This window comes from Rhipicephalus sanguineus, chromosome 7, assembly GCF_013339695.2.
Source record: "Rhipicephalus sanguineus isolate Rsan-2018 chromosome 7, BIME_Rsan_1.4, whole genome shotgun sequence".
NCBI lineage: Eukaryota > Metazoa > Arthropoda > Arachnida > Ixodida > Ixodidae > Rhipicephalus > Rhipicephalus sanguineus.
In genome coordinates this window covers 134,362,313-134,384,911 of record NC_051182.1, presented here as the reverse complement: position 1 = coordinate 134,384,911, position 22,599 = coordinate 134,362,313, and the positions used below count along the sequence as shown (strand labels likewise).

General features: G+C 46.0%; 2 protein-coding genes across 5 annotated transcripts in view; one reads left to right on the top strand and one right to left on the bottom strand.

Moving 5' to 3' along the window:
• The window catches only part of LOC119399996 (SUMO-conjugating enzyme UBC9), a 562,334-nt gene that overhangs the window by 125,576 nt on the left and 414,159 nt on the right, over positions 1-22,599 (top strand). The gene's annotated exons all lie outside the window — the stretch shown is intronic.
• The window catches only part of LOC119400008 (prominin-like protein), a 64,106-nt gene continuing 45,770 nt past the window's right edge, over positions 4,264-22,599 (bottom strand). For 2 of the 4 annotated variants that reach the window (XM_037666912.2, XM_037666913.2), the window contains exons 16-21: positions 21,787-21,924; positions 19,777-19,866; positions 19,250-19,386; positions 17,624-17,677; positions 14,881-14,949; positions 4,264-10,940 (exon numbers count right to left, since the gene is read on the bottom strand). In XM_037666912.2, the coding sequence (XP_037522840.1) occupies positions 10,625-10,940; positions 14,881-14,949; positions 17,624-17,677; positions 19,250-19,386; positions 19,777-19,866; positions 21,787-21,924 (804 nt within the window). In that variant the 3' untranslated portion in view covers positions 4,264-10,624. The remainder of the gene's footprint in view (positions 10,941-14,880; positions 14,950-17,623; positions 17,678-19,249; positions 19,387-19,776; positions 19,867-21,786; positions 21,925-22,599) is intronic. The other 2 variants (XM_037666915.2, XM_037666914.2) reach the window with 2 other exon arrangements.

The window sequence follows — 22,599 nt, the reverse complement described above, 5'->3', positions numbered from 1 at the left end:
CTTCCTGGACGTAATGAAATGTCACCCCTGGCGTTACAATCGTGGTCATGTTACGATCGAGTAAATACGGTATACGTGTAATGTACGGCGCGATGCTTACGCAACCTAAGCTGTCACGTGCTTTAACCTTTTCAAGGCAAGTTTCAAATAAAAGATTTGTGATGTTTTCCAGAGCGCCAACCCATGTCCATCGGTGGAAAGCAAGGCCGAAGGGAGTCAACTATGCTCTGGACTATTTTTTTTTTTTCAGTTATTAAGACATTTTTGATTGTGGCATTTGTGGACACAACAGTACCGCCCGTCTCGACGCTTCTTTTTCCTCGTTTGATGATCGCGCACGGCGGCATGGTTCACGTTAGCAGCCACTCGTATTTGTTTGTATGCCCGAGTGTTTCCGGCCGTGCCCGGCAGGGCGGCGCACCCTGTCCGCGGAAACTCCAGCGCTGGTTCCCCTAGAAGCGCAAAGCCAAACAATCCTCCAAGCGCCAGGGGGCGTGCAACGACGATCTCGAAAGGGCCTTAAGGAAATAACGGAAAAAAGTCTAACTATTCATTCTAAAAAACAGGGCGTGCAAACACGGACACAAGAAAGAAGTCAGGACGTACCACAAACGCCGACAAACGACTGAATAGATCCACAACGGCGGAAAAGAAAGAAGGCACGAAAACTTATCTGCGCATGCCCAAGCAAGAGGCGAACCTATAGCAATCCGGCACGCGTGGGGGCCTACGCGAAAGATAACTGTTAAGGCATTTGATTTCTTAAACTTGCATAAAGATGAAATAATTGCCTTAACAGTTATCTTTCGCGTAGGCCCCCACGCGTGCCGGATTGATAGGTTCGCCTCTTGCTTGGGCATGCGCAGATAAGTTTTCGTGCCTTCTTTCTTTTCCGCCGTTGTGCATCTATTCAGTTGTTAGTCGGTGTTTGTGGTGTCCTGACTTCTTTCTTGTGTCCGTGTTTGCACGCCCTGTCTCTTTAGAATGAATACTTACCAAGCTAGCTCAGCTCTTTGTTGTTCTAACTAGTCTCACGCCGTGAAAGCCGTCGGACAGCGGAAGCTGTTGCGCCTCCCATTCGGCCCATTCACGTCTCTTCTTTCGTTTTGCCTAGTTACTTCTAAGTCACTTCTTGGTTGTTTATTTGTTTAAGTTAGGCCAGATCTTGAGTTCCAGTCGACGGCTCTGGTCAGCGTGGGTTACCCTAGACTCCCCTCTTTCTGCTAGGCCTTTTCCTGTCACCCCCAGTCGACCTTCTGCCATTTCAGGGGCAACAGCGGCCCTCTCTATCCTGTTCGAATCGCCCGCCTTACCTAAGCCTCATCACGTGACCCCCCTCTCCATCCACAAGCCCCTTGTCCTCATTGAATCACCCGCCTTACGTAACCTACATCACGTGGCCATCCTTTCAGTGCACTCTTGAATCGCTGAAGCAAGGTCTGGGTACGGGCTAGTTGGTATTCCATTTTAAATTCGCCCCTCTTAGATAAGCTTCACCACGTGACCACCTCTCAATGCATTGTTTGAATCGCCCGCCTTGCGTAAGCTTCATCACGTGACACCCTTTCCATACCCTCCTCTCCACTCTGGTCACTCGGCCTTTTTTAGCGTGAACACGCCAACAATGCGCACCGGGTCCGCATAAACAGCCTCGCTGAAAAAGAGTGCATGTGCAGCCCACTTCACGCACACATCAAAACGGTGAGTTCTCCGCGAGCGTATGGACTGGCAATGGCCGTCTCAAAGACCGCACCTCTGCAGACCTTTTCTTTCTTTCTTCTTTTTAAAGTTCTAATGGGACCGCCGACTCGAATCTGCGATCCCTCGCTTTGTGGCGCAATGTGTTTAGCCGCTCGGCCACCACGCCGTACATCCTCTAGCGATCCATTTACATACGCCATTTAATGTTGGTGGTACGCACACCTCGGAGGTTCTTCAGCGGCTTGACCATCACCCGCGAGGTGGCGCAAAGGGCCCTCTGGCGCGCTTTTAAATGGCTCGCCCCGCCGTGTGGCCGCGTTTTGTCGCGCCGCATTCATGGATATTGGAGCTGGAGGGCGTCCGCACTTTGGCTTTCCTTGAGGCTCGGTTTAGGCCTCCACCGGGAAGCGAAGCGAGGCTAGCGATTGGGAAGGCGATACGAACACGGTCCGATTACGCCATCGCGTTCTACTCTTGAAAGCGTAGCTCAAGCGCCCTCCAAGTTTTTTGTCAATGTGTGACCTTCGAGGAAGCGCTTCAGCGATCATTGTTTTTAATTATGGATAATCAATAGACATTCCTCTAAAAATATATATTCAGATATATAATTGGAAAGCCCACTAACATGCGGCGTTATATACTGCTTGCTTGAAATACGAGCGCGTAACGTAGACAAGGACTTAATAACACACGAAGTCCTTGTCTACGTTACGCGCTCGTATTTCAAGCAAGCAGAATGAATCCCTAACTAGCCCAGTCAGCCATTTTGACAAGGCTTTATATAGTTTGTCAACGGTTACATAATCTGAAGTTATGTATTTGAAATAAGTCTACAGACTTTTCGTGACATCACGCTATACGAGTCGTAGAATCAACAGAAATGATGTCACCGGTACTTCCACAACTTCAATAGGACAAGCACCACGAGAACTGCCGCACACTTGTGAACTTGTACAGGCCTGCATTAAAACAGTCTTTGCCACTTCTGTGCAGCATGCCTCAGGCCAGGCCGACCAAAGGAACTTGATCACTGGATTCTAGGACCGTTCCACCGCTCACTGTCTAGACTTCATAGATGAAGCAAATTTGAATGTGTATTTATCACGCATAGTACTATGCCTAAGGGAGGCTTTCGAAATAAATTTAAAAACGCCAGGCCTGCGCGGAGTGCGCAGTACAGCCACAGCGAAAGCTGGAAGAGCGGCCTTTCTAAACCCGTTCGAAACTCTTGGGGAAACTAATACAAGTATACATGCAAGGTATCCACTACATCACAAATAATTTTTGTGAAGGAGGGAAGCACTCACTATGCCATTACTCGTCTTTCTGCAGATAAGCGAGGTACTCGCTACACATCTGTAAGGCATTATGTGCACTTAGTTGATGCTGCATGTGGCCAACGATGATGAATTATGGTTGAGCCCTTTGTAGTGGGTGGAGAAGCTTTAAACCACATTCTCATTGCGCAATTAGCATTGTGTGACGCCTGGTTGTTATTTTACTCTTCTACCACGCTATATTACACATGTTGATGTGATTCCTCGCCCGACATGACGCCTGTATAGGGTCTTCTTGCACAGGATTTTCAAGCACCAGCATGGCTCTGTGGTAGAATACTCAACTGCCACGCAGAGGGCCCGGGTTAAAATCCCATCCAATCTCGGATATTTTTACTCATTTGATTTCTTTCTTATTTCTCGCGATAGTGGTTACAGACACTGGCGGTGGCGGACAACTACCCCACTGCCGTTGTGATCTGATAACAACTTTTGCTGTAAAAAATGCACACATGAATTAATAATAAGAAACACTTTGGAACATTCAAACAGTTTTATTCAACCACCATGTGATAGGGTTATTTGTATCTTTCATGGGCTTCCCTCATACACGACATATGTACGCACATAAAAGAGTTTGGCGGTAGGTGTAGCATTCTGCTTGTTCCGTCGTGCATGGAAAGCAATTGTTCCAGTGATATGGGCGCTTCGCTGCTGAAATCAACGCAACATGGCAGTGTGCAGCGTTTAGCGAGTGCCACACTTGTCTCTTTTGCATAACACGATGTCTCACTTTGCCGGGAAACCGATGTGAAAGACGACGGCACTACAAACGTCAGAAACATGGACTCATTAAATAAGGAAAGCGAAGCTTGCTTGGTTCGTCAATGAAAAAAAGAAATTGTTCGTTGTTTGCTATGAAGCAAGAGTGCGATATCTAACGAAGGGTAAGGCAACCAATGTTTCACTTCCTGCGGACAGAACATGCACAATGCCAAGACCTCTACTCGCTTTAAAGAAAAGACAGGAAAGTGGGGAGGGGGGAAATGACATCGAAACGTACTCTGAACAATTGGCTTTCTTCTCAGAGCACCAGGCAGCTCGGCAACATCCCAATGATTGCGGAAATCTGTTAACGCTTATCACATCTTAAGATCTAGACGCATCAAACAAACGGCATGAACTCAGAAAATGACACACGCTTGTGAAACATTCTTGAAAAGAAGGGCACTTCGAAAAAAAAAAGAAAAAAACTCGGTTCGACAAGTACACCACATTAACACAAAAGAAAAACAATAAAATAATCCACCACTTCAGAGTTATTAACACACGGAGATCATTAAAAAAGGAATATACCAGGCACCACCGTTAACCAGCCGTGGGAGAATGGCACCACCGGAAAACAAGCGACGGGAACATGGCGTGCGTACGGCGCCCACAACGTACACTACACGACACAGCCCAAAATATGCGTATATAACACGTATATAATATATATTCTGACGCCTCGCTTATGGCCTTAACATCTGTCTTGTGCATAATCTACGACTCGCTTGTCGTTTGGCGATTTCAACAGCAGTATTAAAAATAATGGACTCCTTCGTTTTTCAACAGCTTAAAACTATGAGAAGGGGGTGTAGTGAAGGGGGGGCGCGGTCAGACTCTCAACCCTACGATAAACATTTGTTCAAAGGCACTTAGTACGTAGGCTCTAAATTAAATCTGTACAGGCTTTTCTGTTAAACCTCGTGTCTACGGCGTCGCAAAACAAGGGGGTGTTGCTTTTGAACTCGAAAGAATAAAATTTCTTTGTCGTTTTTCTTTTCAATGTTGGCACGGAAAAGTTTCGAGCTGTGGTGCGAAGTGACAACGTGTAACCTGAAGAAGCCTCGTTTGTTCGACGGTCTACACAACGTTTAGTCACTACGGATGGAAAAACGACGGATGTACGCCTAAAAAAACTGAGCGCCGGCTGCGTAGACAAAATCCTTGGATCTTGTTCAGCCAGTATACCAACGGAATAATACAGGGGGGCGGCGGCTGACGACACCTCTCGGACAGTGCGTAGTACAGCGAGAGCCAAACCGCTACGAGACTGACGGGATATAGAGGGTACAGTCACGAAGGTACGTGGCACCAGAGCGAATTCCCCGGGCCACCGTGCCTCTGAAAACATTGCACACGGTGATTCTACAATGACCAGGCAAAGAACAAGCTGCTGCTAGCCATTACATGCAAGGAATCAGTCGACGCGTCCCTTCACACTGTTCGTCGAACGCCATGAGCGAGTGCTCGTTGAAGTACGCACTCCGGTACTATAACTACGACACACCAGGCAACCACTGTTGTGTAGGGTATCAACCGCTGCTGCCTAGTGTAACAACGTCTGATAGACGTTGCCACTGCGACTAAATCGACATTTCCAAAACGTGTCTTGTCTAGAAAGTACCGGTGATCTCTTCCGAGAGGCAGAGAGGGGCACCATTGTGGTGGTGTGTTATGTTAAAAAAAATTGCTGGTGCAGCCAATGTGCCTAACAGAACGATGGCAACGTCTATCCCTCAAGTGACCTACGCGTCTCTTTCCTAAGCAACAACGTGCACTGGCAACAAGAAGTGATCATGCAACAAGTAAACGCACTTTTGTGAAACGTGTAATACGCGAGCTGCTACTACTTCACGGTACAAGGGAAAGAAAAAAAAAATGGAGAGATTTGAGACATTCCTACGACAACTAACGAGTTAGAGAGGCAATAGTGAAAATCGCTGCGAGAGAGCTACGTCAACAAAAACATAAAAAGTTGGCCAGAAACCATCACAGTTCCTAAGAAAGCTTTTTTTTTTCCTAATGCGCAAAAAATACGTTAGCGTGTCTGATCCACGCAAGACCATGGCAACATATAGACAGGTAGACATATAGACATATATGTCTATATATGTATATATGTATATATGTCTATATAGACATATATATATATAAATAGACATATAGACCGGGATACTATTGATGACGAAACACGGAAAGGGTCCCAGAAAGGACGGCTGCAAACAGCCACGGACGCAACAAATTTCTCATGCAAGCTGGAAAGGGTCAATGGGCTCTTCTATACATACTATAGACTTTTTTTTTTGCGACCAACCTCATTAGTCGGCACACACGAAGAGTTGAGAGTCATCTCAATTATTTTGAGATGTCGAGACAGGTTCATTGGCAACTGATAAACTTTTTTTGTTTTTCCTAAAGTGCAGATGGCACACCAATAGAGAGAAGAGGCAATGCAACTTCTAACCTTGAAACGACGGTCTGTATGCCATCTGTACAGAGAAAAAACAGATAAGGAGCAAAGCTAGTGCGCAAACTGTGCTCCATCAAGGAACCACCAGCGCTTGAATCTGTACAGATCCAGAGCACTGCCGTTGCTTCCGGCACCCTACATATATAGACGTGCAATCGGTAACTGGCGGGCAAGTCTCACGTCACTTTGCACGTTATCACGCTGTGCTGTCGCGTCTGCCCGCTGTAGAAGACGTGTTCCAAGCCTGAACCACTGCATCATGCTCCCGAACACACCTTTCCACTGTGCTAACACTTCCACGCTGATTACAGCTTCAGTGCAAACACCAGCGCCCCCTGAAGCCATTTGTGCAACGTGCGAAATAACACGCCACAACTGACCTAAGAGCCGGAACAGCTCGACAACACGACAAAATAATTGCACCGTGTACCCAAACAGTAGGCACCTAAACATCACACATGGCTTGCTCGCATGCTACGAGTGAGCGTGGAGTGAACAAAATCTGCAAACGTGCTAAACAAATGCGCCGAAAACGCACACACAAATGCTCAAAATGCAACGTACGATACAGATTGGGTTCCGGCATGCTGTCGTCGTTTGCTCACCAACTTTGCTTGGTAAAAAGCTACTGGCCAATACGCACCTAGTGCAGTCCTCAGTGCCAGCGAGGCCTGGTTAGGGATGGCAACGTAATTGAGCCATAACATATTAACACTTACAAAGATAGTGCCAGATGTTTCGAGTATGAAATTTTTTTTTCTAGTGTCAGCCGTCAAAATGGCCAGACCTCGCAACAAGGCTAAACCTAGGTGTAACGTGTAAGCAATGTCACAAGAAACCAGCAATGTGGACGTGGCCAGAACTTTCAAAGCACGCTTGTCGCGAGCTGGGCACGAGCACTCTTGCTTGCACACAGCAGCAGCGCGTGAGCCATTTGGCCAGGAGTATACCTGTCACCGGCCAACCTCCCATCATGCACGAAAACAAGTCGCAAGATCAGTCGGCACGCTCGCCACCCTCGGCGTCGGGAAGCCACACTCATGTGGACGGCGCACCGAGCCTTCCAAGGAGTCCACACACGTTCAGAAAAAGAAAAAACAAACAAAAAACAAATAAAGCAGTACCTGTCACTACAAAACAGCCCCAGAGTCATCCCCCGTAGCACTCTTGTCCGAGTTCACAAAGCTTAATTCCTTTGGCAGGTTGGCGTCCACTCGCGGAACGTGCCGGACGACACCCGACGCAACAGTCAGCCGGGATCGGTTTTCCGATGGAGCGGACACGATGAACCGACAAGTCCAGCACTTCACTGCACAAACCCCTCGAGCACTGCACCACCACCACAATGTCCGCCGTAGCCCCGCCCACACTTGGGTCCACCACGACACACGCAAGTTGCGTATTCTATGCACGTTAGACGCTTAAAATAAAACATGGCGGGGATCAGGTGGCTTGACAACGAAACATAACGGTGTCTAAAAACACACACTCACATGAAAACACACAAACTATGTTCCAGTGAGAAGAAAACCAGGAGATGTTTGTGGAGCCATGTAGTTAAAAAATGGCAACGCGTTGATCTGGGCAGGCTTGGTCTCACGTGAGTGGCAGTGGTGAAAACATTGATGGACGCCGACCAAGGTGAAGAATATTTACTGACATTTCGGCTTCCTCATGGGAGCCTTCTTCACATTTAAGCTGTGAACAAGGCTCCCAAGGTGAAAATATTTTTCACCTTAGTCGGCGTCCGTCAATGTTTTCACCAACGTTTCATTCCGATTGGACGAGATTTCATCAGACCCTCGACTTCATCGTGAGCGGCAGTGTTCTTTCCCAGCCTGCCTGCCACTACAGGGCCATTGTCGAGAGAAGGAATCTATTCGACTGTCTGAAAGTAACAAACGGCTGCTGAAGTAAGACCAGGCTTATTTCAATGGCTTCAATGGCACCGCAGAACTTTTGTGACGTGACAAACAAAAAGAAAAATCCTCTCCCGAGTTATAAAACGTAAGAGAGAAAGAATGCCTATGGAAACCAAAGAACCTGAACTAGTTAGCTGATGAGCTTGTTTCCCTCTCCCAAGTGACTTAGAATGAAAGAAGTGGAAAAATTATGAACTAGAGCGAGAGTTAGTGGGAGAAGAAACGAGCTGATCCGCCTCTCCCGCGACGATGCGGTCGGCACGACTGCCTTCCTCGGAGGCTTCATAAAATTTGAGCAATGGCTAAAACTGAAGTTCCAGCTAGAACGTTGAGATGGCTAAGAGAAAATGATTTGATTGGTGCATGAGATATGCTTTCCTAAACAATGAGAAAGTTTGTCAAAAAAAAGAAATGTGGTCAGGAACAGTTGGTCACAGTTCAAATGGCACAGTACCAGAGCTCTGCTTCACAAAGCGACAACATGACGCTTGGTACTGCAGCGGCACACGTGCTACCGGTTGGTCCTAGTGATGCAGCAACTACCGGTGGCTTGTGCCAGTGCTGGTACACGATACCGGAACATCTCTACAGTAGAGCTAGGAAATAACAGTATGCCTCAGCGCGTGGGTGTAGTCTCATCTGCTGTTTTGCGCTACTAGCTAGTCCTAGCCAATCATAGTGACTGCCGGTGCATTTGGTGCTAGCACATGTTACTGGAGCATCCTGTAAGTAAAATGCCTTTCCAGTGCCTTGCTCGGTTCAGTCCTTTGAACACCCTCCCTCGGCGAATCGAAGGTGCATAGAATAGCCGACAAACAAAGTAAGCATAAGATGACGCTAACGGCATCAGTTAACACTTGGTTACTCACTTAATGGCTCGTTATTGCATTACCAAACGTTTATGCATAAATGAAGGATTCCTCGACTCAGATTCTAACATCCTCTAGAGTCAACTGCTTGTAAGAAGCTAACAACATGTCCAATGAGCCAAACAAACTGTAGAACCTAAACCCAATTGCTCCATGTAAAATGAAGCATCCAAACTACAACCAGGTGTTCGCTTTCTTCAAACTTAATCGGCATGACACATCTCTATGAAACAGTATGTGTATGTGGTTAGCAATGAAGCGATTTAAAAATATGTAATGCTAGAAAGATTGAGCAAACATCAAAACCACAGGAACATTAAACTACGATGCAGGAATCTGCTCAGTCAATGCTTTTTGCTTACTTCACATGTTACCAGTGCCTGATGCTTGAACTTATCGCAATACTCTTGCCAGTAGCACACTCAATACAGTTCCCATAGAAGGAAGATGGCCAGCAGCTACCAGATGCAAGGATCAAATACTGGACCTTTGAATAATTCGGTTACCTGCAGGTTAGAACATAGTTAGAGAATAACCAATGACCTTGTCTAAACTGTTCACAGATTGCAGGCTTATAATACTTTAACACTGTTCACGGAATATGTGGGCTACACTGAGCAACTTGAGACATTGAAATTAACGATTCCCTTTCAGTGGGCATAACTATCGAATTCAGAATATTATCCACACAGCTGCACGAGAGCAGATAAGCAACGTACGAGCAACGACACACCAGTAATGCGCACCAGCGCAGCTACCACTATTACCAGAATGGAACGCAAACTACAACTCCTCTGCCCAAAAAATTTGAGACCTCAAGCTTCTCTAGAAGTTCGATCAAGCACAACCCGTCAGAATGCCAGCAGACGCGCTGCCATTTGAACAGAACAAATTAAGGAACTGCCATCTCTCTCGCAACAAATCAGGCGACCACGAACTAGCTTGTCTGAAAGTCCGATTAGCCGTTAACCATCAGCATCAGGCACCAGCAGAACCACTGCCACCCAAACAGAACGAAGAACTGCACACAAGAACTCAAGATGGCCATTGCCCAGCTTGTATAGAAGTTCGACTAGGCAGAACCCACCAGGATTGTTAAGCTATGCTTGAATGCGGCGCGAAATACATTTCATGAAAAGGGGGATAGGAAAGCGAAAGCAAAGAAAGTGAAGCGCGAACTTTCTGGCACTATGATTTCTTCTCTTATCTATCTCCCCCTTTTCATGAAACGTATTTTATGCCACAGTCAAGCACACCTAAGCAACCTAAGCACCAACTCACCCACAAAGAAGTCCTTTCGGAACACACCAGGAGCCAAACGACCACGCCGGCACCACCACAAACACAAGCGGTGCACTGCCACCCTTCTCATTTGCGACGTATTCTAGCTCTACGAATCGCTACTGCCCACTACGGGAACACCATGTGACGGAGACCGCTGGCAGACTGGAATTGGCATTGCCTCGACATCACATGACATGTCGCGGTGCCTTTGAGGGGGCACGCGGGGCGGCACTTGACCATCTCCGACGACATCGGCGATTACCGGCGAGAGAAAGCTCACGAGCCCGGATAGTAGTACGGCGGCGGCTTCGCGAACTGGTTGCTCTCCCAGTCCCCGCTGTGTCGCGCGGCTGGTGGCGGTGCCGATTCGTAGCCCTTGGCGTAGTGCGGAATGCCCGGGTCGCGCGAGTAGTGGTAGGCGGGCGCAGGCGAGTAGGCGATGGCGGGCGACGTCACGGGGCGGTGATGGGGCGCGGCGGGGTGCTCGCGGTATTCGGGGCTGATGTCATGGTAGTAGCCGTCACGGCTGTCGTACGACGCCCGGTTCACGACAGCGCTGTTGCCTCCCGTGTGTCGGCGCTTGTGGTTCACACTGAAATCGACAAAAAGAAGATACATTTGTTGAATCGTTTCACTCTCTGTTCGACCACCAGCGCTCGACTCTTCGGCAAACCCTGACTTATGGTCAATGATACTAAGTGCAAAAATTTAGTGCAAAATCTTTTAGACAGGAGACTGCAACAAACATGGACGAGTGCTACCTTCCAAATGATTTTTATTTCAAACTAATAGCTTATTCACAACCACCTCATGAGAAATTTCAAACATGAGCATGCGCAGAACGTCCACATGCATCTGTATCAACGCCACCCATATGTTGCCGTCTCTTGTCTAAAACATTTTGTGCTAATAGTATTACTGAGCATGAGTACGAACTAGCTCTAACTCTCCTGTTGTTAAGTTACCTGACTAATGGTGCATCATGGTTTGTGACACAGCCATCAGAGTTTTATCCGTGGTACCTAGTACTTGTAACAGGATTTTCTCATTAGCAAGTGTTTGGACAATTGCTTCTAAAAGCCAAGATCATTGAGATAACTCCATAAAATAGGTAAGATACAGATAACATAAAATTAGTAGATACAAATGAACTGTGACAAATTGTGACATTATAAGGAGAGGACATGGCTCAATGAAGTTTGATGCCCCTGTCTGACATTACAATGTCCCTGCTTAGTTTGCTCACGTCTTAGAATGTTTCTTTAAAGATTGTGGCTATAGATATTGCTCGCATGTCGTTCGATAGAGCAAACATCACTGCACCTCTTGGCACACTAATCAACTTTAATGAGTTTGATAAGAAAAGGATGACACACCGTAACACGAAACTTGCGTCGCTTAAAGATAAACACAAAATGACGTAACAAGGCATAAAGGCCTTTGCACTTACACAAGCAGAACATAAGACATGTCCACATCAAAACAAACTCAAGACAATGAACATGAAAAAAGTACAAAAACGCAAACACAGAGAGCAAACTAACACGGCACTTTTTTTTGTTACAAAGAACACACGAACACGGCATTCCTTCTCACCTCTCAACGATAAATTCTGCAACGAGGATAGATGCGTTAACATAATACCATTTAACAACGCACTCCCCTTTATCATATGTTCTCAGTGGTACTCATGTCTCCATACTGTTTCGAAAAAATGTCGAAATTCCAACCCTCACGTCAGAAGTTGCAAGGCCAAGGTGGAAGCACTCGCTTTAACAGCCTACCTTACCAGGAGTTTCAGTCGTCGTGCAAAATGTTTCAACATGAAATGTTAAACTAATGCAACGGGAATAACGTGTGAACTTTAGTGCAGCTATACTTTGGAAAATAATCATTAGGAGACATGTTCGCTGCAGTCGGTTAATTAACCAACATACATTTATGTGCGTATCAAATGTGTTGCTAATGCAAATTTCTCAGGTTGCCAACTATGGCCTAATGTTAGTGACATTCGCACACTTGCAGGTTTTCGCCTTACAAGCGTGCGAACGTTTACAAAATGGGATGCACTCTACAGACCGATGACTCACGTTATGGTCTACATTTGGCTTGTTGTCCCCATTTCCGTGCCGATTTCTCGTTCCAAAGCTATCACTGATACACAACTGCAGTATGTGCACAAAAATGTGCTAACCTGTGTAACCACAACACTGAAATTTCAACTAAGAAAAGCAGACACATATGCAACAAAATGGCCAACACATTTGCAGATGGAACAACTTGAAGGTTAACGCTTCAAAACTGCCTTGGGACCCATCCCACTTGGAAACTGCCAGTTTGAACTACAATTCTGCTCGCTTTCCTACAAAGCCAGTGCTACCAAGAAGGTTACAGAATCGACATGCAAGATAGCATCACAGCATGTGCAAAGCACTGTGTACTTACAATGACAGAAAGACGAGCTAGGTGGCAAGGATTCGAGGTACAGAAATGCAAGTGTACCAAAGCACAACAAGAAGTACAGTGCGAACGCCGCGTATCAAGCGATAGGCCTCAGATTAGTGAAAAACAAGACAGTCGCGAAGGCTATCTGAGCATATTCACGAGAAGCGGGTGCCAACGTCGTGCCAGTCACTGACACGCGTCTGCTCTCTGACACACCACAAATCAGTGTTGTCCCTATTTTTCTTTTGCCCATGTTTAGTACCAAGATATTCAAGCAATTATACCAAAGCCCCAGAATACTGGGGGTCAGTTCAAAGGGGAAAAACATCTATAGCACGCCCAATGATAATTTCTTTCACATTCCGATTCTGAAATAATGATACTCCATTTCCCATTCTAAAATAGGCATAGGCACAGACCCTCTGCGCTGCTACCAGAATATAAACAATGTCGTTGCAACGGTACTCGCTAATTCTCATCAAATGAAAAACCTCACTGGCTGTTATGGAGCAATAAGTGCATCAAGGTCACTACAGCCTTTCCCACCAGAAATGCTGCATTTAGTGATGAATACACACAGTCACCTTGCGCTTATTTTCTGTGTCAGGACATGAGTGCGTTGCTCCCTTAAAATATGCTGTACGCTTCAAAAGCAGCAGCTTATTACGAGAATACAGATGGCCGGCCTTCGTGAGCACATAGCTCACACAGAACAGGACTGCTTTTAAACGCAAGTCCAGTACTGAAATCCCCTAAGCTCAGACTTGAGGTATAACACGGCGACCGCTGGGTGTTCTCTACTTGCAAGACTTGGCAAGGACTCAACGGCACCAACAAGACTGATTGAGCTCGGCTGAAGCTCCATTTATGAAGCTTCAACCCTTATGTAAGGGCTCCTCGATTTCAATATGACACCCTCTCTCCTGCATAATGTTCAAGGATGCAGTTTCTAGAGTGTGAAGCCACAACCTATGGCAACCATGCAAGGACTTTGCCCAGCACCGAAGGAGAGAAACCGGTGGGCATTTACGATCCCTTCATGACAACTACGACAGCTCGTAGCTCACGTGGAAACGGCCAGTGACATGCAGTTTTATGGCATCGCCCCAACCAAACGTGCCTAAATGCACATCAGAACAGGACCGGGAGAATCCCCACTCCACAAGGCATATCCGAGGAAGGGCAGTAGCTTGGGGCAGCAAACATACTAGACAGAAAGACCGGAGCCAGGAAGAATTAGTGAATGCCTTCGTTTAGGCATTAATTAAAAGACAGCTTTGGAGAAGCCAGCACGATGAAAGACACTAGGAACCATGCCAGAAAGACGACATTTTCTGAAAAGAAACGAGACTAAAGTCAGAGAAGTGTGAAATTACAAAATGTTTTAGTAAGCAGTGAGCTACACAGACAGATGAGTGCACTAGAGGGCACTAGATGAGACGGAAACCGGGGACGACCATGAAAATACACAAAACAATGCAAATTTGAAGTAGAGGAGAGATCTGCTTGCCCACAGCATTATAGGAGATCAGAGACAGAGAAGCGCAACTTTCAAGCACAACAGAGGAACCGCACATAAAAGCAAACTTTTTAGACGATACCAGGCGAGACCAAAGCCAAGACTGGCCACCACGACAAAAGACAAGACAAAAGCCAACGTGGATAACACATGTGAAGAGACGCGGTTGAAGCAGAATACGAAAGCCACACGGACAGACAGACTTGCCGACGAGACCGGACGAGACGATAGTTAGAGATAAGACAACTTCGTGGAGACATGCTTCAAACGTGACAGGCAATAAGGACATATGGTCTTCAGACGACACGAGACGAGAACAAAGCCAAGAGGAGACGAACAAAAACATCACAGAGAGACACAAAAGGAAACGAGGACAACAGTAGAAGACGGGAGCCACGTGGACAGTCAGGCAAGCTTGCAGAGAACGCTAGACGAGAGACCAAAGCCGGAGATAAAGGCAGGAGTAAGATTGTTTAATGGAAACAACCACCTTTCAAAGACACATAGACAAATGACGAGAGAAAGGAAAGTAAAAGAGAGAGAGAGAGAAGCTCATATAATCACAAACCCACGCTGGTAGGGATGGCTATCGTAGCCCCTATTGTCTTGGCCGTTTTGCTGGGGTAGCTTTTTCAGCCTGCAAACAGAGGTGCCAAGGCACAAGGGGAGGGGGAGAAGAGACCCATCTAAGCATGCAACATGCAAACAGCGGGAAATAAAAAATCCGGCAAGATGCACTCAGAAGCATGGAGGTATGTATACTGGGGCACTCGACACATTCCTGTGATTTGTGCACAAAAACAATCCAATGCAAAACAGACTGTGCCAATTCGGCTGGCTGGCGTCGCAAGCACTGGTGATGCTTGCTATCCCCATTTGCCGTCGAAAGCTTGTGTTAAAATAAATGACGCGATTTGGCTAGTCTGTACAGGTGATGGATCAGAAGACAAGGAATGGGTGGTACAAGCATTCAGGTCATACATTTCCCATCTTCTTATACGTTTTACGCTACTTACAGCCATGGTACAGCCTGCGCGTACATAAGTATGCACTATGATTATTCTACGAGATGTAAGTATTGGTTGCAACTGAATGTCTACATTTCCTACAAGGAAAAATATGTTTTCTTCGCTGGCTTTGCACAACTGATAACAAAATATAGACATTTGGCCATCTATGCGAATGGCCACATTGAAGTATGAGTTCCCCTGGCTTTCGGAACATTTTTTTTTAATGGAAGAAAACTTCTCACAGCCAGGCATAATACATGAAAAGCCAGTCGGTAACAAAGGTGCGTCACTTTAGAGGCGTTACTTTTAACTACAGGGGAGTGTGGAGCTCCCCGAGCTGTCAAGAGCGTTCAATAGCCAAGTTCTTGGAATTTGGCATACACAATGTACCTTTTTTCTGGGTTCTGTAACTATCAACAATGACTGCGCCTCGCTTTCAAGTGTCCTAGGTTCCAAACCATCACCACAATCATCATCAGCCTATTCTATGTCCCTTGCAGGAGGAAGGCCTCTCCTAATGATTTACAATCTACACTATCCTGTGTAAGCTACTTCCATTTTGCTCTGCCAAATTTGCTCGCACCAATTAAAGGGACACTAAAGAGAAACAATGAATCGGTTTAGATCGATAAATTGTGCTCTGAGAACTCTAATGTTGTTAATTTCGCCATCATAGGTTTATTAATAGAGGAGAAAATGAAGTTCAAAGCTTCATTTTTAAATTTTACGCCGAAATCTCCCCGCGTGACGTCACGGATTTTAAAGTGTATTTATTGTATTTAAGCGCCGTTGGCTCAACAAAATTACCCCAAACTTGGCAAGTTAAGTCTATGGCCCCCTCACAGGACAATGTACTTCGTTTTCACCAGTTGGGAACTACGTAGTCCCGAGTAGGCGCCGTCAAAACACGTGACGTCACGGCGAATGGTGCGGAAACTTCAAGGTGGCGTTGCCACCCACATTTTGTTTTTGCACATTTTCTCGCTTAATAAGCGTCTTTTCACAGCAAGCGTGGTGTTTTTGGTATCGTGAAAGAGTACTTTACTAATATGAGAATAATTGTTTTGCTTTCTAGTGTCCCTTTAACTCTCTGCCACCCATCCGTTGTGTTTCCCATCCTTTGGTACACATTCCATCGCCCTAACTGACCGTCGATTATCTGTCCTAAGCGTTATGTGACCTGCTCAGGTCTCCTTTGTTCTCCTGATGTTCGTTACGATATCAGCTACCCCTGTTTGTTTGCTGATCCGGTCTGTCATCTTCCCGTGTCTTAATGTTACGCCTATCATTAAGAGCCTAACCACGACGGCCATTAATTTAAGCCAGCGAATTCAGTTTCGACATCAGCATGATTTGGCTGAAGTATCGCAACAAAGGTCTCAATATGTACTGCACTCAACTTATAGAAGTGCTAAGTTAAAGAAGTGTGATCACACTAACTACAGGAATAGATTACACACGCCTACATTAAACAGCACTACCCTACATGCTTTTCACTGCATGTGCAATAGATACACGTGCGTATCGCAACAGTAAACATTTCCAGTGCGGTTCTACTGCGATGCTTTGTTCTTTTTTTTCCACTGTCATGAAGAACAATCGCAATCCCTGTGGCAACTGAAAAATTTCTATCCACAAGAAATTTTGCATACGTCCCGTGCATCTGCATGAGCCAATAAGGAAGTACAAATAATTTTTAAGGACAAACAAACTGAGCGCTATCGTGTCTAACAGCAGTCATGGTCAATATGAAAGGGAACACTTAAACCACTCTCCATAGGCCATGATGGCGAAACGTAGTTTCCAATCACAGAAGTGTTCGTAACACAAAATGCTCAAGCAGAAAGGTACCTTTTGCAAATCAGTATGTCAAGGTTCCCATGCAAACATCACATGTGAATGTCGCTAAACACGATATCAGTGTTCCCTTTCACACTGCTCGTGACTGTACGTGCTTCTCGTTAAAGCTTCTGTTTTGCACTGGCTGGTGTAGATTATGATTGCTTCTTAATACAAATGGGGTTCAACCGGACAGAACTAGAGTTAGGCTTAACAAAGTTGAAAAGACATTCAGAGAGCACGAAATACTACTACTACTACTACTACTACTACTACTACTACTACTACTACTACTACTACTACTACTACTACAACAGGCAGTACTACTTCACGGTGTGCAAAACGTGCAAGAGCAGTTGAGGAAGTAGGCTTAAAGAAGCGTCGGAAACTGTTAGTCAAGCGGGGCCAGCCACAGTTCTGTGAAGGAGTGCCGAGCCCATGGATGGTTGTCGCGCAACTTACCGTGCAAGTGGGATGGTGTCACTGTCCATGTAGCTTCCTCCGGACACGTGATCCCTGAAAAGTTAAAAAGAAAATTAAGCAACCCGTACAATTGTCTGATGTTATGGTTTCAAAAACAATTTGCAAGTAACAGAGAACCTTAAGTGGTCCACCTAAGAGTCAGTACGTTTGAAACTGGGAACATTGTCCCGATTGCACACACTTTCATGTCATTTCTTCGTTGAAATATTCTGTTGTGGTACAGGCTCAAAAAAAAAAAAAACAAATAAAAACAACAATCAAATTCTGGTGTTGCACATGCAAAATCACGATATTGCCACATGCCATTACAAACTTTGCAACTGTACTCCTCACTTGACAGGTGATAGATTTGTACATTTGATGGGCCAAATCGTGTCAGGCAGGGCGATATCTGATGGTACATATATGCAGGTCCCCATGTTCCATCACAGCCTTTAGACAGTAGCAACATGTAAGCTGTGCGCAGCTCTTTTGGTCGACAGCAGCCGTGACCGTACATGTCACCGGGATTCGGGCAGTTGTGTTGTTTAGCATATGCAAGACACAAGTCACCACAAAAAAACACTCGTCTTGCGTGGATTCCAGCGTTAAAGAATACCCGCCACAATACAACCTTAAGGCATGCGTAGTGGTGAGGCTTCCGCGTTAATTTTGATCCCCTAAGGTTCTTTAACGTGCCCGTAAATCTAAGAGCATGGGAGTTTTCAACAAGCCTTCCATGTCGTGCATCGTACTTCGGAACACTGAAGTGTGACGCTTAACGTGACGTGGAATAGAATGAAGAGTCCTTCTTTCACTTCTGAAGCACAGTTGATGTCACTCCCCAATATGAACAGTTAGCGAAGCGTTTCTAGCCTCTGAAGCGTTGCTCACCATATTCAAAACGGAAGCATACACCTAATCTTGAGAACAGCAGAACAAAACTTAAGAAACATGGAGAAACAAAAAATGACAGTCAATGCCTGTGTTGCATGTATGATTGTTTGTTGGTCAGTGTTTCTTAAATTTCACACTGCTGTTCTCAACATCATGCACACCCAACTAGCCCACCAGTACCTTCTAAGCGTATACTTAAAGCGTATACTTAAAGCACATACTTAAAATTCCTGACTTTCCCGCTCCCTTTGGGATCAGGAGACTCTGAACTAAGCTATGCTTCCCCATATTGCTGTCAAGTTGGAGTTTGACTGGGAGTCCGCCGCTTTTTGCCTGTCGTGCGCGACGATCACTGCCGCGATCAAATGCGGCACGTATCCTCTCCTCGTCATGTATTTTCGACATTAAGGCTCACTGCCCACATGAATGCATGTCGCTGCTTGTTTCTGGTGTATCACTGACTGATCAATTAATTCTGTTTGCCCTTAGAGCTCCATGAACTTAATTTACGAAATCACCAGCCACAAACGTGTAGTAGCGCCTAGTTCTCGATAACGAGTCCAGTGGTGGCTTCTTTGGGTTCTGCCCGCGCAGTGTGGTGCGATGTCCGTCCATTCTAGCGTACGCCCGCCAATTTGAACTCTGTTTAATTCGAACAATTTTATAGTCCCCTTAGAGTTCAAATTAACGATCTTTTACTGTATTATAATGAATCAAAATGGCACTTACGAATCCACAGGACTCAGTGGGTCCAGGTACAAAGTTGCAGGGTCCACCCTGGCATACAGCGAAGCCAGGCACAGGGCGAAGATCACTGCTGGAATGCCCACAACGAGGAATGCGGCAACACTGAACCAGTAGCCGTTCTGAAAGGCAAACACAAGGTTCGTGCGATTCGTAACAGTTATCTAAAAAAAAAAAAAAGATTTTAGTTGCTATCAGTCACTAACGGTGGTGAGAAGAAATTGCGATACAAAACTGTGCAGGAACACAGGGCATTCAAAACAAGATAAGATGTGAAAACAGAAGCACCTGATTCGCAAACAGGAAGAGACAAAGAATGGAATAAACAGTTGCAGCCTGTGTTTGCTTCTTCTGTTTACAAATCTATACAAACTGGGTATTGATAACATGTTTGTACTAAACCAAATGTTGAAACACAAACTGAAAAAGTCATGCTGATTGTGCAATCGCTAGTGACGAAATAGCAAAAGCACAAATAAAACGTTGGATGTTACAAACTAAAAGTTCCTCACCAGTGGCAAGAGGACGTCGTCACAGACAGAGCTCACAGCTGCGCTGTAGACTCGGTACAGGTCCCGGCAGTCTCCAACATTCTCTTCCACCTGAATGGTGAAAGTGGTAAAGAGCTGTTGATAGCACGACAAAACACAAGTAAACTGGCAAGCAAAACGTTGGAGCCATTCCATTCTGTGACCAGCGAATCTGGCGTATACACTCCTGCCTCTGCTCTCATTGGCTTTCTTCATAAGCACGCTGCAACTCGGGCATTCTCACAACGAGCGGTCAACCCATACTTGCAACGCACGACCGCACCAATGCAGCGCCTAGACCGGACTGATGCACCGAAGAATGTATGAAAGGCGCACCACTACACTAAAGTTTTCTGCCCAGCCTCCGGAACAGCCCACATTTGACCGATTGACGGTATCAATTGACGATGTCATCGTGTGACACCATGATGACGCCATCACAATGTCACAAATTGTGGTGATCTGTCGTGTCATAATGATATCATTACGTGATGTCATCGCTTCCTCAAAGGAGGTCATGTGGTGTATTTCTGTTTCCGGACGGACACCACAAATCAAGCAGGTGTTCCATTTACAGCTAGCTCCGCCATAAAAATAGAGCAGGCAGCTGGACTGAAACTGGAGTTGCAGCATAGGCTCCTTTAGAGAAGCCACAATTGCGCTGTTGATGCGCGATCCACCACCTCGTGCGCAAACCAAACCAAGAATCTGAGGGAAAACCACACGTCACGTTTACAGGAAGCCAAGCTCATTGCAACATGAGCAACCGGCACTGAGCGGCACTATCACTACATTCTACCCACTTCATCAGAATGATTGATGGCCTCTCGCTTTTTAAGACTCATACATGTTAGCGGCGAAAGTCTATTTGGTTACTTTTCAACAAGGAGAAATATCCGGTTGCATGTGCCAATGTGCCGCCTAGCGCTGGATCTTTTGTTGCGCACATGCCTGTAGCATATCCATCTGCTGCAAGACATCAATCAGCGACCCAACCGACAACACAACATACACACAAGCAAGAAAAGAGCTTTTACGACTTGTGGTTGGCTCCAAAAACGGAAAAGTGAGTTCGTCTAATTTCAGGAGGAATGGCCTGGACGTCGGTCCTCGTTTGAAGCGCTATATTGTGGTGACACAATGGCGCTACCGCTGTCGACGGTGTTTGTCTGTGTCTCAGTGGCGGCTTCCCTGCATTGAATTGATTGCTTTTGTAACCACGTGACTACATTCGACAAACAGGGGCTCAAGAAGTGAACGGAGAACAGAAGCAACTCTAACCACCCCCCCCACCCCCCCCCGCAGGGGAGCCTGTCACACCATCATCATCAGCCCGACTATGCCCACTGCAGGGCAAAGGCTTCTCCCATATTCCGCCAATAAACACGGTCCTGTGCTTGCTGCGGCATCGTTATACCCGCAAACTTCTTAATCTTACCTGCCCACCTAACTTTTTATCTCCCCCTCGCAAGCTGGCCTTCTCTTGGAACCAAGTCTGTTACTCTTAATGACCAGCAGTTATCTTGCCTACGCGCTAAATGTCCTGCCCACATAGGCGTGCGCAGAGAGAGGGGGGGCAGGGGGGGCGGCCACCCCCCCTAATCATCTAAGAGGGGGGCGCAAAATCTGCCCCATACATGGACTTTTTAGGGTGGGGGGGCGCTGTGATGAACTTTCGCCCCCCCCCCCCCTAATGAGGAACCCTGCGCACGCCTATGCCTGCCCATGTCCATTCCTTCTTGATTTCGACTAAGGTGTCCTTAACGCCTGTTTGTTCCCTGACCAACTCTGCTCTCTTGTCCCTTAAAGTTGCACCTATCGTTTTCCTGTACTGTAAGGGAGCCTGTACTGCAACTTTAACTGAAGCGTGCCTCAAGTGTCGAACGAGTCCTACACGTTCGAGCAAGGTTACAATGCAAGTTCGCTGCATGTCGGCTCTCGACGACAATGACAGCAAAACGTCCAGCGGCAAGTGGAGCGAACGGAACTTACCCCTCTCCTGGTGTGGTTCAGGTACTCGTGGACCATCTCGATAAACTTGTCCTTGTACTTTCTCGCTGACTCGATGGTCTTGTTGACGTCCTTTTTCAGCTGCGTTTTGGCTTCATCGATTATCTTGACGGCGTAGACCTATAGCACGTGGAAAAGAAACTGATGCAGGCACCTGTAGCTCCCAGCAAACGACAAGTGGGAGATCATTGTAAGCATCGACGTGAATGTGAAAAAGCAACATGCAAAATTAAAGCAAAAGTATTTGTGCTTATTAGTCTTTTTTTCCATCATCCATAAAACGCCAAATGGTAGCACCACAACAGAATATAATAGATGTTTATTTCATGACGAATGAGAAAAAAAAAAGTCGCTTTTAGGCAGCTGGACAAAGCTCTCACAACACCCTTTATCTTGGACTTGGGTCAGCATTTGGCCACAAACCTACTATCACTATAACACATCAATGCAATAGATACAAATTGCATATACAATATGATTCAAATAACAAAGGTGTGTGCTATGATCATGCTGAAAAGTAGTAAAAGAAAACGATACTACAATGAATATATATGGTACATAATCTTGCATGAATCCCGACATGGTAAACAAATAACAAAACAAGAAACCGATACCTGAAAACATACATGCTTTGCTTTCCATTAAAACATTCATCGCCCTGATTAGCCTTTCTTTACGCACAAGCGTACATAGGTGAATGTCGTGTAGTGGGAGGAGTCTCCTTAACGCATGTAACATCGCGTAGTGCACTCAAACCTCTGATATAACGAACTCGGATATAACGAATTATCAGTT